Genomic DNA, 15968 nt, shown 5'->3' with positions numbered 1-15968 from the left:
TCTTTCTAAGATAATCCATATTGCTTCTTCCTCTCCCCAAGACACTGCATCTCAGCCACTTTAATGTTTTTTATTTATAAGGGATGGGGACTTGTATAATCGCCTTTTTGTAGTTTTACAACCACATTGAAAGTGGTATACATGCAGGTACTTCAAGCATTTTCCCCATCTGTCCTGGTGGGCTCACAGTCTATATAATAATAGCAATAATAATAATAATTTATTTTTACATACTGCCATACCCGAAAGTTCTAGGCTGTTTACAACAATTGAGCGCAGTACATACAATGCAATACATACAATGCAAATGCATACATCAGATTAAAATCTTCTGAAGATTCAGCAAATAAAATGCTAACTATATAAAGAAATACAAACAATTTAAAATAGGATAAAAAGTTAGGTTAAAAGAATAGACAACATTAAGATTCTAGCCTGTTAAATAGTTGTGTTTTTATCTGTTTTCTAAAGTCAAGGTAAGAGGACGCTTCTAACACCATTTTGGCAAGCCATATATTCAATTTGGCCGCCTGAAAGGAAAAGGTTCTCTCAAGGAACCTTTTGTAATGACAGAGTTTTATTGAAGGACATGCAAACAGGTGTACTCTTCGGGAGCTCTTATTAGAATAACTCAAGGTAAAATGAGGGATGAGATAGCCTGGAAGCATGCCATAAACTGCTTTAAAGCAGATACATGAGAACTTGAATAATACTCTGGATTCTAATGGCAACCAATGGAGCTTTCGATAGAAGGGAGTGATATGCTCCCATTTTTTTAGACCAAAAATGAGGCGAACAGCCGTATTCTGAAGGACTCTCAATTTATTGAGAGTTTTCTTGAAAGCACCCAAATATATGATGTTACAGTAGTCCAGAATACTTAAAATAGAAGATTGGACTAACAAACGAAAAGAAGCTTCGTCGAAGTACTTCTTGTTGGTACGGAATGTTTTTTCAATGTGAGGTGTTTATCTAGTTACTCCCAATATTTTTAAGGACTGTTCGATGTTATAATCCAACCCATTCATGTGTATCATTGTATCTTTAATTTTGTCGTTGGGAGTTGCTAAGAAAAATTTTGTTTTTTCTGAGTTTAATTTCAGTTTAAAAGCAGCCATCCATAGTTCAATCTGCTTTAAAATAGTTGATAGTGAGTTTGTAAACTCGGATGACAGACAGATTAGCGGGATGACTATAGTAATGTCATCCGCATAAATATAAAATTTGAGCTGTAAGCTCTGTAAATTTCCCAGAGAAACAAGGTAAATGTTGAACAAAGTGGGGGACAAAGGGGAGCCCTGAGGGACTCCGCAGGAGTTATCCCAGCAATAGGACAGAATATCATCCTTGAACACCTGATAGGATTTTACCCAGGATCCCACGGAACCAATTCAGGACATTACTCGAGATTCCAATGGATTCCAAACAATCTGGCAGAATAATGTGATCAACCAAATCAAATGCACTATTCAGGTCAAGTTGCAAAATCATAGCGCTTGTACCTTGACTGAATAGTGAGTGCAAATAATCAAATAGAGAAGCCATGACTGTTTCGGTACTAAAACCTGACCGAAAACCTGATTGGTTATTGTGTAAGATGTTGTGCTTCTCCAAATATGTGATTAAGTCAGCGTTTACCACCCCCTCCAATAATTTAGTGGCCATGGGGATGCTAGCAATAGGTCTGAAATTAAAAGCAATATTAGGTAGTTATTTGATATTTTTTCTAATTGGTGTGATCACAATTTGACCAGCAATGGAGGACTAAGTGACTTGCCGAGGGTCACAAGGAGCAGTGCAGGATTTGAACCCACAATCTCATGGGACTGAGGTTATAGTCCTAACCACTGCACCACACTCTCCTCCCCATTTTTGACCAGCTATATCTTTCCTAAATAGGGTATAGCCCAATATGTTTGCATCCCATTCGTGGGAATCATTGAACCACATCTCTGATAGAAACAATATCTAAGTCCGCCTGCACCCTCAGGGCTTGTGTACTAACCTGTATCAGACACTGGACAGATGGCAAAGCATTTGTGGTCTCAGAGACATCTTCCAAATGTGAACTTGCAAATCGAAATCTGAGGCACAAGAAGTACAGTTAGAAGATCAGCAAAAACCTCACAAATATATCAGATTCCCTTGACTCACTTCCCCTGTCTTACATTTGCACTAGTACATGTGTATCACTATGTTTAGAATTTTCTTCTGACAATTTTTTTTTTTTACCTGCAGAATAAAACCATTTATACCTATATTAAACAAATTTTGTTTTATTATCTATCAGAATTCAGATATGTAGACAAATTGAATTTTAATTTACTGCATATGCCTTGCTCTTTTTTGCACTCCACACTCTTGATAATAATACGGCCTGAGCTATTTTTTTTTAAGCTCTATGTGCTATGGATTGGTTTTTCTTTTTTAAAGCAGGAAATGAATCCCTTTTCTTCACAGAACCTATACCAGACAGAATATACAGTGGCCTTCTCTGAAGAGGTTAACCCGATCCAGCTCCACATTGAGTTATTCCCAATACTTCTTTTTAACAGACTACAAGGTTTGGATCTCAGTGTAGTCAATGGCTCTTCCAGAGTTTGTAAGTACTACTTCAGTAGCAATCCTTATCTCAGCTAGCCTCAGTGTTAGGCAAAAAATGAAGGATTGTTCTGTGCCCTATATTTGGGACAATTTTTGGGCCTGCAGATACCTCATATATTGTAACTATGGAAAGGAGAAATTAGGTTATGCTAATTTTCTTTCTTTTAGTCCCTCCAGACCGGCACAGACAGATGATTTTACGCTCCTCTGCCAACAGGTGGAGTTTGAGAACACACTGACTTTTAGTAGTAGTACAAATGGGCTGCCTGATTCAGGAAAAAAATTTCGATTCGATTCAATTCAGCCTATTGAATCGATTTTTCGATTCGATTTTCCTGCCCAATTGGGTATTTTTTTTTTTTTTCAAACATCCTGGTGGGTTTATTTTATAGCCTCTTCACCCCCTTTGCCCTCTCCTACCCACACTAGTGCTGTGATGTAAACAAAATAAACAAACAAAAAAGACTTTTCCTCTCTCTGTTAAATCCTAACTCACGTTTGCAGTCTAACACCAGCTCTGGCAGGATACACATTTCATATCTGACATATTGTAATCACAAAACAGAAAATAAAATTATTTTTTCTTCTTTTTGTTGTTTGGTCATTATTCAAATCATGTTGGTTCCTTCCTTACATCAAAGATCACATCTTCATCATACTCTATACCTAGCCCTTTCTCAGTCTCTATAGCATGGTTCATAGTCTCATAGCACTGCCGCTCCAACACTTCAATGGTCTTCATCATATTTTCACCCACTGCCCCACATCTCATTTTTACAAGCTCATCATTGAGTTCTTGTAACCCAAACATATCCATATCATCTAAGACTTACTGACATGTGTTCTCTGCCCTTTCCAAAATGTTGATGTAGCCATATTCTGCAGGCTCTGGACTGGAGCAATGTACTTTCTGGGTCGAGAATACAGTAATTCCTTAACTTTTTCAGCAATCACCCGGAGAGAAGGTTATATCTAGACTGGCTGGGACTTGAACACCCTTCTCCCATTCTTGCTGAGAATCTGGAATTTTCATGGCACTTAGGTCTTTCCGGAATACCTCTGCAGGTCTCTTTTGTTCATTTGCTGAGGGTTTTGACTTGCTCCTGTGTTTAGCACAGGAAGAAAAAGAAGTGAATTCTTTCCCCTTTTACTAAACTGCACTATCAGTTTTTAGCGCCAGGAACCGCGCTGAATGCTCTGCGTTACTCCAGACGCTCATAGAGTTCCTATTCAGCTGAACAGCTGTTAAATCCAGATCACCAGTCAGTGGGACATACAGCTGAATATCATCAGTACAAAGGGAGTCTATGAAACCAAAAGAGCGGATTCTACCCAATGGACTCAAACAGATGTTAAGAAATGGAGGAAAAAGGGAGGAGAGCTTTGGAGGATATAACTGATGGTTCTCTGTGAAAACGTTACACCATTTAAACTGATGATTTATGAACTTTCAGACAAAAAAAAAAAAAAAAGAGACATCAAGCTGCTTACCAACTGCTCAAACATAATGAGCAAATACTTTCCAGCAAGACAGAATGGCCAACAAGGTCGAAAGCCCTTGAGAAGTACAAGAGAATCCAGAAATCATATTCCTTGGTTCCATAATTCACAAGGCATCATCCACGACAGAAACTAATATGTTACCCAACACAGTATTCATAAAGCTGAATAAGTTACCTGGCATTAATTCCAGCTTTGTCAGTCTGTTAACCATAATGATCTTAGTTGAGGAATAGTAGTGATTAGTGCTGCCTGTCCCTATGAGCGTCAGGAGCAGCGTGGGGCATTCATTGTGGCTCCCAGTGCTAAAAAAACGCTAGCGCAGTTTAGTAAAGGAGGCAGCGCTGAACTGTTGCTGAAATTCCGGTGGCGTTTCATCCCGACGCATCCTGGGCTCTTAGCAGGACAGAGCGCGAGAATGATAATCTTTACCACATCCAGGCCACAGCAGGGGCCGACTCAAGAAGCCATGGTGACGCCGGAACAAATGGCTGCAGGGTACGCACAGAAATAACCTGTTTCGGTTACTCCGGGCCAGTGGCGGTAGACGAGAGTCTGTTTCTGGTCTAGGCAGAGGCCTAACTAGCAGCAGGAAGGTACGTTTTAAAAAAATGTAATCAAAAAAACTGTGACAGCGAAAGGAGAAAAGCCCTATTGCAATCTGAAGGCATGGGGAGAAGGGTCAGTCACCAAATTGGCCAGGCCGATTTTTAAAAAAATATGAATCGATTCAAATCGATTCACCCAAAGTGAATCGGTGAATTGATTTGAATCGTGTATCGGGCAGCACTACTGTGCAGTCCCATCTACAATCAGTCTGACGAATAGTCAAGAAGGAACTAACTAAGAACTGAAGAACTATAAACTATAAACATAACTCCACACTCATATTAAGAAGACAAAATAGTTGTCCAGAGTGGACACCGAGACACTGTTGGATACTGACCAGAACAAAAAAACCTACAAAGTGTCCCCACAGTTTGCCAACTAAACCAGACAAACCAGATGCCGCTGCTCCTAGTATAAGCCCCCCCCCAAAACACAAAAAAACATGCAGAAAAAACTGACTTTGCAAAAAAAAAAAAATAAAAAAAAGACAGGGCGGGTTCTGCACCGGTCTGGAGGGACTAAAAGAAAGAAAATTAGCAGGTAAGAAACTTATTTCTCCTTCTTTATTATCTCTCTAGACTGGCACAGATAAATGGGACATACCAAAGCAGAATCCATCAAGAGTGGGATCCCCGAAAGGCCGCCACAGGAACATGCTCACCAAAAACCGTGTCCTGGCACTCCTCAAAGTCCACCCGGTAGTGACACACAAAAAAATGCAGGGAACACCAAACTGCAGCCTTACAGATATTCACCAGAGACACAAGAGAGAACTCAGCCCAAGAAGTCGCCTGACCCCAAGTGGAATGAGCATTGAGAAAATACAGAACTGGCTTCTTCTAAAGAAGGTACGCCGAAGCGATAGTCTCTTTGATCCAGCATACGATTGAAGCCTTAGAGGCACCTTCCCCCCTACGACTGCCCACCAGGATAATAAAAAGACGATCCAACTGCCTAAACTCCTGAGACCGTTGCATATAGTAACATAGTAACATAGTAACATAGTAGATGACGGCAGATAAAGACCCGAATGGTCCATCCAGTCTGCCCAATCTGATTCAATTTAAATTATTTTTTTTTTTTATTTTTTTTTTCTTCTTAGCTATTTCTGGGCGAGAATCCAAAGCTTTACCCGGTACTGTGCTTGGGTTCCAACTGCCGAAATCTCTGTTAAGACTTACTCCAGCCCATCTACACCCTCCCAGCCATTGAAGCCCTCCCCTGCCCATCCTCCTCCAAACGGCCATACACAGACACAGACCGTTCAAGTCTGCCCAGTAACTGGCCTAGTTCAATCTTTAATATTATTTTCTGATTCTAAATCTTCTGTGTTCATCCCATGCTTCTTTGAACTCAGTCACAGTTTTACTCTCCACCACCTCTCTCGGGAGCGCATTCCAGGCATCCACCACCCTCTCCGTAAAGTAGAATTTCCTAACATTGCCCCTGAATCTACCACCCCTCAACCTCAAATTATGTCCTCTGGTTTTACCATTTTCCTTTCTCTGGAATAGATTTTGTTCTACGTTAATACCCTTTAAGTATTTGAACGTCTGAATCATATCTCCCCTGTCTCTCCTTTCCGCTAGGGTATACATATTCAGGGCTTCCAGTCTCTCCTCATATGTCTTCTGGCGCAAGCCTCCTATCATTTTCGTCGCCCTCCTCTGGACCGCCTCAAGTCTTCTTACGTCTTCCATATAAGGTGGCCAATAATCAACTTTCAGTCAATATAAGAAGGTAAAACTCTTTTTATCCACAGAAAATCACTATGAAAATTTATTTCCCCATGTTCAGCTGTTTCATATACTCCCACAAATTATTATACTGTTGCATAATGGCACATACTTGAGGGCCTGGATGTCATGATCAATGTCCATGCTGGATGTGACCTTATGAAGCTCCGATGTATTCTGCCGTGCAAGATGTTCCAGCGCTGCCAGGATATGGTTGGGTGGGTGGGAACTCAGGATGTTCTACATACAAAAGAATCACTATTATAATCCTGCATTCTCTTTATCACCAAAGCTTTCCTTCCCAGGGGGTATGAAAGTTTAGCATTAATGTACTCTGCATGCACACATACAAATGTAATACCTGTTTCCTTATACTGACTCTTATTCATAAGACACAATTTAGCAAAATACCTGCATATTTATACACCTCGTCGTACTTTAAGTTCCCTTACTGACAACAGGCTTGTTTTGCTTCATCCATCTAAATTAACTCAATGGAAGTTGACAAGATCAGACACATTTTATTCTGTGCTATGGAACTCGCAGCCACATCACCTTAGGAAAGAGGAATCTTATGTTTTATTTAGGGCTACTTTGAAGAATTTACCTTTCTAAATTAGCATTTGATACTAGGGCCTGCAATGGATTATTGGCTCGAGGGGCATGAGGTAAATTTTTCTTTGATTGAAAGGTTATGCTTCTCTATTGATTTTATGGAGTCCTGTTTTAAAACTCTCTTACTTGTGTTATTTTGTAAACCACTTTGCTGTTTATGATAGAAGTGGTATATCAGATTTAATAAATGACATGGATGTGAAATGCATGTACTGTCGAAAGCTTGGCAGATCTCAAAACTTACACAATATATTCCATTTGATCTGTGAACATTACATTCTGCTTTGATAAAGCTGGCATAGGTGTGTTCACACATTTCATGCGAAAAACCCTACCTTCAGCTAACAGGAGCATTCTACATGGCTAAAGCCTCAAACATCATAGCAACACTACAGAGCTGGTCTTACCTCCACCACGCTCAGCCACTGCTGGTGTGATGTTTTACGTAGCTCTTCGCTCACAGTACCACTGAGAAAATGAGAAAAAACAGTGGGATATAATTTTAAAAAAATCAGAACATTTATGTGATAGTCTGGAAAAGATAAAATAGAGCTTTAAGTAACATACTGGAAGTTCCCTGCCACGCTGTCATCATGGAGGCTTTTCAAGAACTGAAATCGCATCTGGCAGGCTTCCTTCACATCTCGCTAACAGAGTCAAGTACAAGAGAGAAAAATGTTTAAGAACAATGTCCTCAAAACTTCACAAAAGGAGGCACAGGCAATATATGAAAAGTTGGAAATCTTTTTTTTTGTTTAAGTTTTTTTTTTTTTTTTAATTGATTTTTTTTCATTTAACAACAAGTGTCATAAATTTTCATACAATTATCTTAATAATACACTTGATATTTCTATAATGTATTTTATACATAACATTTCTTATCTTATATTTCTTATGATTTTATATATCATATAACTGTAATTATTTTTCTTATAAAGTTATACAACATATATATTGTAATGATTTTATCAATTATTTTTTAAATTATTAACCTTTTTCCCTTCCCTTTATTACATTGTTTTCTAACAAAGTATTGGTAAGAACAAGAAATGAGAATTTATTGCAGTATCACTCTTTCAATGTCAGCTTATAGAGTAAACATCCAATGGCTGCTCTCTAATAAGTTGAAGAATTGCACTATAGATTTTTATTATAGACTTTTGTGCAAGCAGGATTATACATATAGAAATGAGAAAAGGATATCTCCTCCACACCCCTTTCAATAAACTCACACTTATCTCAATCTTTTTCAATATTCACCGACCCTCAGAGAGGTGCCACCTTGATACTCCAGCCACTTGATACACCTTGATATCCAGCTTCACGCACCATATCTTCACCAGGTCATATTTATATAAACTTTTTTAAAAATAATTTTTAAACGTTTAAAAATTATTTTAAAAAAGTTTATATAACTATGACCTGCTCTTACCACAACCTCTGGCAATGCCTTTCAGAGCTTTCCTCCTATTGGTTTTAAAAGTATTTCCCTACAACTTCATCAAGTGTCCCTTAGTCTTTGTAATTTTTGATGGAGTGAAAAATCGATCCACTCAAGATTTTGTAGACTTCAATCATATCTCCATTCATCTCTTTTCATATCTCCATCTCTTTTCCAAGCCCGAAAGCTCTAGCCTTTTTAGGCTTTCCTCATACGAGAGGAGTTCCATCCCCTTTATCATCTTGGTTGCTCTTCTTTGAACCTCTTCTAGTGCCGCTAAATCTTTCTTGAGATAAGGAAACCAGAATTAAATGCAATACTCCAGATGAGGTCACACTATGGAGCAATACAGGGGCACTATAACATTCTTAGTTTTGTTAACCATCCCTTTTTTAATAAATCCTAGCATCCTGTTTGCTTTTTTGGCTGCCGCCACACATTGGGCGGAAGGTTTCATCATATTGTCTAGAATGACACCCAGATCCTTTTCTTGGGCGATAACTCCCAAGGTGGATCCTAGCATCCGGTAACTGTGATTCGGGTTATTCTGCCCAATATGCATTACTTTACATTTGTTCACATTAAATTTCATCTGCCACTTGGACACCCAGTCTTCCAATTTCCTAAGGAATACCTGCAATTTTTCACAATCCGCAGTACAGATCCCTGCAGCACTCCGATGTTTACTCTCCTCCATTGAGAAAAATGACCATTTAACTCTACCCTCTGTTTTCTATCCAATAACCAATTCATAACCCACAACTGAACTTTGACACCTATCCCATATTCTTTAATTTTCTCAGGATCTTCTCATGAGGAACTTTGTCAAAAACTTTCTGAAAATTCAGATACACTACATCAACCGGCTCACCTTTATCCGCATGTTTAGACATAGACATAGAAATAGACGGCAGATAAGGGCCACAACCCATCTAGTCAGTCCACCTCAATGACCCTCCCCTACCTTTCTCTGTGAATAGATCCCACGTGTCTATCCTATTTGGCCTTAAAATCAGGCACGCTGCTGGCCTCAATAACCGGACGTGGAAGACTATTCCAGCGATCAACCACCATTTCAGTGAAAAAGAATTTCCTGGTGTCCCCGTGCAGTTTCCCGCCCCTGATTTTCCACGGATGCCCCCTTGTTGCCGCGGGACCCTTGAAAAAGAAGATATCTTCTTCCACCTCGATGCGGCTCGTGAGATACTTGAATGTCTCGATCATGTCACCCCTCTCTCTGCGTTCCTCGAGTGAGTACAGCTGCAACTTATCCAGCCGTTCCTCGTACAGGAGATCCTTGAGTCCCGAGACCATCCGGGTGGCCATTCTCTGGACCGACTCCACTCTCAGCACATCCTTAAGGTAATGCGGCCTCCAGAATTGCACACAGTATTCCAGGTGGGGCCTCACCATGGATCTATACAATGGCATAATGACTTCAGGCTTACGGCTGACGAAACTCCTGCGTATGCAACCTATGATTTGCCTTGCCTTGGATGAAGCTTGCTCCACTTGATTGGCAGTCTTCATGTTCTCACTAACGATCACCCCTAAGTCTCGTTCTGCTTCAGTTCTTGTTAGGATCTCGCCATTAAGGGTGTAAGTTTATTCACACTTTCAAAGAAGTCAAGCAAATTGGTGAGGTAAGATCTCTTTCGGCTGAACCCATGCTGACTGTCTCATTAAATCATGTTTGTCTACTACGTGTTCCACGATTTTATTTTTTAGAATTGTTTCCACCATTTTGTCATGCACTGAAGAGAGGCTTCTTTTTTTTATTTTTTTTTATTCATTTTTAAAACTATGATTGTGCACAAGAGATGACGCATTTACATAAAATATTAACATTACAGCACAATAAACTTGATAGAAATAATGACAAGACTTATTTCCCCCCACCCCTTTTCCCAACTGAACAACAATTCATAAAAATACCTATAAACCACCTATCTATACCTCTTAATCGGTGCCAAAACATATCCCCCTCCCCTTACCCAGGATGTGTACGATTTCCTCATTTATAGAAATAAATCAATTCTTACAATATTTAGTTAATGGTTCCCAAACTTCCATAAATTTTTTATAATATCCCTTCTGAATGGCCATAAACTTTTCCATTTTAAAGACATAACATAGGGATTCCCACCAGAATAAATAATTCAATATGTCCTAATTTTTCCAATTCTTTAAGATAAGTTGCATGGCAACCCCCATCATTATAAACAAAAGTTTGTCTTTATGGATCAATTCCAAGATTCAAATTGGCGGATCTAAAATCTTATGGAAAACCTGGATCATTGCAGGCATTCGAACTCTAAATGACGTTATTTCAGATGGCAAACTGCTTGAATTTTCACAGCTGCAACATAGATTCGGTCTTAATAAATCACAAAATTTTAAATGGTTGCAGCTGAAGCAGGCTATTCAGGTAGAGGGGCAAAATCAAAAAAAGCGTCTAAGTCCCCTTTTGGCCTAAGTCCCTAAACGTTCAACCCAGAAGCAGGGAAAGTGTCCATAACCAAAACAAACGTCCATGTTTTGATTATGGCCTTCCTCTGCCTAAACGCCCATTCTCCACTACGTCTACAAGTACCCCCACAGCATGTCTACACTTTTTAGCTATAATGAAACAAAAACACGCCTAAGCCAAAAACGTCCAATAGGAGGAGCCAGTCCTTCGCCTAAAAGCTGGATTCTGTAACCGGTGTCTGTCAAAAACAACACCGGTTACAGAATCCCCCCCCCCAACAACGATCCAGGCAGGAGGGAGCCCAAGCCCTCTTGCCCCGCCGACTCCCCGACTCGATCAGGGCAAGAGGGAGCCCAAGCCCTCTTGCCCTGCAGCAGCCACGACCCCCCCCCCCCCGCCAACATCGGGGCAAGAGGGAGCTCAAACCCTCTTGCCCCAGCCAACCACGGCACCCCCGACTCGTTCGGGCCAGGAGGAAGCCCAAGCCCTCCTGGCCCTGGCGACCCCCCCCCCCCGCTGCTAAATGAATGGGCCAGGAGGGAGCCCAAACCCTCCTGGGCCCAGCCGATCCTCTATCCCACCCCCCATTACATTACGGGCAGGAGGGATCCCAGGCCCTCCTGCCCTCGACGGAACCCACCTCCCTCCAATGAACGCCCCCCAAGAACCCCCGATCACCCCCCCAGCCGACCCCATGACCCCCTCCACCCCCCTTCCCCGTACCTTTAGTTCAGTTGGCTGGACAGACGGGTGCCAAACCCGTCCGTCCAGCAGGCAGCCCTCCGAAGAATGGGGCCGGATTGGCCCAGCCTAACCAAAGCCCCGCCTACTGGTGGGGCCTAAGGTGCCTGGGCCAATCAGAATAGGCCCGGGAGCCTTTGGTCCCTCCTGTGGGCGGGGCCTTAGGCACATGGCCCGGGTTGAATTGTTTGCATCAAATGTGTTATCCAAAAACCCTGATGAAGCCGCACGATAGCGGCGAAACGAGTCCCGTCGGATAAGATAAGATACACAGAGATATAACGGCACAAAAACCCTGCCATGTCTCTATCTTTTTTTGAATTTAAAAAGATAAGTGCCATTTTTGGCTTATACTTTATATCATTCGGCTGACTATTATATCAGTTCTTTGAACGACATTAGAATCTATAGTTTATAACTGTTATTTGCATAAGCTAGATAAAACAATTGCGAGTAAATTGCACTAGTCCCTTTATAGTCTGTTTAACTATCAGTCATCAATACAGAAACTGCATATGAGCCAGTCAAAACACTAGCCAAACTTTTTCAAAAAAATACTAACTGTGAGCTAGTGATTACCTATTATACTAGTCCTTTGAATGACTTTATCAATATAGTTAAGAAACATTGACTGCGAATGAGCTTATTGCACTAGGCACTTTAAATCTGTTCAACTGTAGAGTTATCAACATTGTAAATGTTTATGAGCCAGTTAAAGTACTAGTTACTTTAACGTTAAAATTTTTGCACAGCTGCTCGTAAGAGCCGTGATTTTATCTGCACTTGGTCTCCTTACTTGGACTGTTTGCCCCCACGCAGTCGTAGTCAAATTGTGAATAGATTGCAACTGTACTCTGCACCACCTATCTGACCTGGGACATTTTCTGTGGGGGTGGGGGGAGGAGGGGGTTGGGGGGGCTCAGGGGGGGGGTTTGGGCTAGTTGGGGGGAGTTTGGGCCTTCTTGTTTCCTGAAGAGGACATCAGAGTCCAGTCCTCTTGGGGGGGAGGGGGGCCTCATTTGATTGTTTTTGGAAAAGTTTCTAATTCTTGTCTGTATTCTAGGCTTGTGAGATGTTATTCCATTTGCCAATAAAAAAAGTTTTATAATAATAATAATAAAATTTTTGCACAGTTTACAGCACATTAGATGGTTAGTTATTGCACTAAAGCCCTAGTCACTTTAAATATAAGCTAGCTAAAACATCAGCCACTTTAAAGTTAATATTTTCAATATAATTCAGCTAATGCATTAGTCACTTTAAAGTTAAATATTGCGCTAGTCACTTTATGCACAGTTTTTTTAACAATTTACCTTTTTATTAATTAAGATGTAGGGAGGTTTAGCTTCAATAATTATGTTGATGTATTTAGTCAAACACTTTCACCAGTGCAATAGAATGTCACAAAAATCAGTACTGCTGCAGTTTCAATAGAGGGAGTTTCAAATGACTGGAGGAAAAAGCCTCAGATTGGATCTTTTGATCTTGAGATGCGGTTTGCGTCCAGCTTAAAGTGTGATCGGATTGCTCTACACCCTGAGGCAGCAGATATGTGAAACGCTGGCCATCGTCGGTGTACCGATCAACAATTTAGATGAGTGGATTTTTCCTCTATCTTCTGCACAACAGCCCTGCTTCAAGTTTACTACTATTGGGAGTCGGTCTGGAGGTTTTTTGCCAGTGAGGTGTTCGCCTGACCACCTTGGACCACCCTTGTGGTGGGGGAAGGGTTCCAATCTGAGGCTTTTTCCTCCAGTCATTTGAAACTCCCTCTATTGAAACTGCAGCAGTACTGATTTTTGTGATATTCTATTGCACTGGTGAAAGTGTTTGTTTCAACATTATTAGCTTTTCACATTTCCGAGTTTTTTTTGCTACAGATGTATTTAGTCAAGCCATTATAGAATATCAGTGAAGGTTTTTATGATCAATGGAAGATACCCACGCCACTATTCCATGTTGGATGATATTATTATGATCCTAGGAGTGGCAATTCTGAGATCTTTTCTTTCACTTTGATAATTATGATCTAATGATCGGACTAACATCAATCACATAATTGCTCTCTTGATTAACTTTTTTTGTGGATCTTAATATTAATCACCACAAAGTAAATCGAATATCAACCTGTGCTCCACTCCCGCGGGGGAGCTGGAATCACCGCATGGAGATCCAACAATCTTTGAAGGGGCTGGCTGCTTCAACATCACCTGCAAGGGAGAAACGTGAAACCAGTCTGGCAAGGAACTGGCAAACTCCAGAGCATAACCATCCCGAATCACCTCCAGAACCCAATGATCGGACGTGATGTCTGCCCACTCTGGATAAAAATCCCTCAGCCGGGCGCCCACCGGAACCAAGACAGGCACCGGCAAGGAGTCATTGGGCAGGACGGGAGGCAGGGGACACGGTTGGGGCGCTATTCACACCCTGGTGGGCCCCATGAAAGGACTGCATGCGCTGGAAGAACCTGCCTCTAGAGAGCTAGGGGACTGAAAAGAGGCAGCCCCACGACCAGGGCGGAAGCAGCAGAAATCACACACACGAGCAGCGCCGCCTCGAGCCAGCAGCCTAGGCCTATCCTCAGGCAAACGAGGCACTTTAGAATCAGTGAGAGAGTCTGAACAAACCTGTCCAGGTCCTCACCAAACAGGAAAGATCCCTTAAAAGGAAACTTTGTCAACTTAGCTTTGGACGCCGAGTCCACCGACCAAGCGCAAAGCCACAAGGTTTGGCAAGCTGCCACTGCAAACACCAAAGACTTGGCAGAAGCTCGCAAGAGGTCATACATGGCATCTGAAAGGTAAGAAGCACCCAATTCAATCTTTGCCTTGTGCTTGAGCAATTCCAATCCTCAGTTTTACAGTCAAGGGCATACTTGTCCCAGTGAAAAACACGCCCGAGCCACCAGCCCACCACACATCACCGCTTGGACTGCCAGAGCTGTCACATCAAAACTCTATTTAAGGAGGGACTCCAATTTCCACCCCTCCAGGTCCTTCAAGGTCACACCGTCCTCAACAGGCACGGTATGTCTTTTAGAGCTGGCCGAGACCACCGCGTTCACTACAGGCAACTTCAGAGTATCCCTATCCCCTTCAGGAATGGGATACAGGCGGGCCATGGAGCTTCCAGCATCTGCCACTGTGCGAGCATAATATCCCGAATATCCTGATGTATAGGAATAGAACGGGAAGCAAAATGGATCCCTTGAAGCAAAGAGAAATGCGGGGGCTCCGACACGGTATACTCAAAGTGCAAAACCAAGGAGACCTGAAGAATTAACTCATGAAGCTCTTCCCACTGAAAAATGCACACTATAGACACATCTTCGCCAGCTGGGGGGTGCTCGAACCCCTCGCTGGCGGAATCTGACCACCCAAGAGGATCCTGGAAATCTCCCAAGAGTCTAGGTCCTCATTAATAGCATCTTGCTCCTCTAGGCAAAAATCCACATCCCAAGAGACCCTCAGGCATTTGGATGAGAGAGGGGGGGGCAAAACCACCGCTGTGTGGGGCTGCACCAGGGAAGATGTTGAGGGCAAACACCCCTCCACCTCCGGAGTGGACACAGAACCTCCAGACACAAGCACATAAGCTTTACAAAGCGCTAACATAAATTCAGGGGGGGGAACCCCGGCAGCCCCAAGGGACTCCTTGCCGCCAGCAGGGGACCCTGCCATACCTTGCCCCTGTATTTCCAGAACAGGGGGAAGATCACCTGCGAGTACCTTGCGTCTGGAGCACAATGAGCATTTTTTTCCTTTAAAAGTACTCATTGTGCTGAAAAGCGCCCTAGCTGAAAGAAAAGTGCCGGTTAGATGAGAAAATACAGTAAAAAGGCAGTTTTAAAGGGAAATGAGCCCTTTAAACCGGCACACCTCAGGATTTGGGGTTTTTTGGTTTTTTTTCCAGAACAGACTCCACGGCTCTAAAGCTGGAGGGCTGACCAACCAAGGGGCCAGGCCGCTGGCTGAGGCACCACTACAAAAATATGGGGAGGTGGGGGGAGGGACCCAGCATGAGACCCGCCGGGTTTTAACACCCCCAAGGTCGGACGGATCCCCAAACAGGACCCTTCCAAGCTCTATCTGGCACAAAAGGGGAATCCAGGAGTCCAAAACAAAATTCCAACAGTACCAAGAGGGGAGACAATCTAGTCTTATCCACCTGCTATGGAGACTGAGTTGCTGGGCAGATTCTAGCCTGATATACAAGTTTGTGCTCAGTCTGCACCTGCTGGTAGTAATGA

The 15968-nt window shown here is 42.2% G+C and overlaps 1 protein-coding gene across 1 annotated transcript in view; it reads right to left on the bottom strand.

Moving 5' to 3' along the window:
* HAUS5 (HAUS augmin like complex subunit 5) overlaps positions 1-15968 on the bottom strand; it is a 99433-nt gene that overhangs the window by 52030 nt on the left and 31435 nt on the right. Inside the window, exons 9-12 of the mRNA XM_033914971.1 lie at positions 7632-7711; positions 7472-7532; positions 6562-6689; positions 2006-2084 (exon numbers count right to left, since the gene is read on the bottom strand). Of these exons, the coding sequence (XP_033770862.1) occupies positions 2006-2084; positions 6562-6689; positions 7472-7532; positions 7632-7711 (348 nt within the window). The remainder of the gene's footprint in view (positions 1-2005; positions 2085-6561; positions 6690-7471; positions 7533-7631; positions 7712-15968) is intronic.

Source organism: Geotrypetes seraphini, chromosome 11, assembly GCF_902459505.1.
Source record: "Geotrypetes seraphini chromosome 11, aGeoSer1.1, whole genome shotgun sequence".
In the NCBI taxonomy this organism is placed as follows: Eukaryota; Metazoa; Chordata; class Amphibia; order Gymnophiona; family Dermophiidae; genus Geotrypetes; species Geotrypetes seraphini.
The sequence above is the reverse complement of the archived record's forward strand: the minus strand, read 5'-3'. Positions and strand labels throughout refer to the sequence as shown.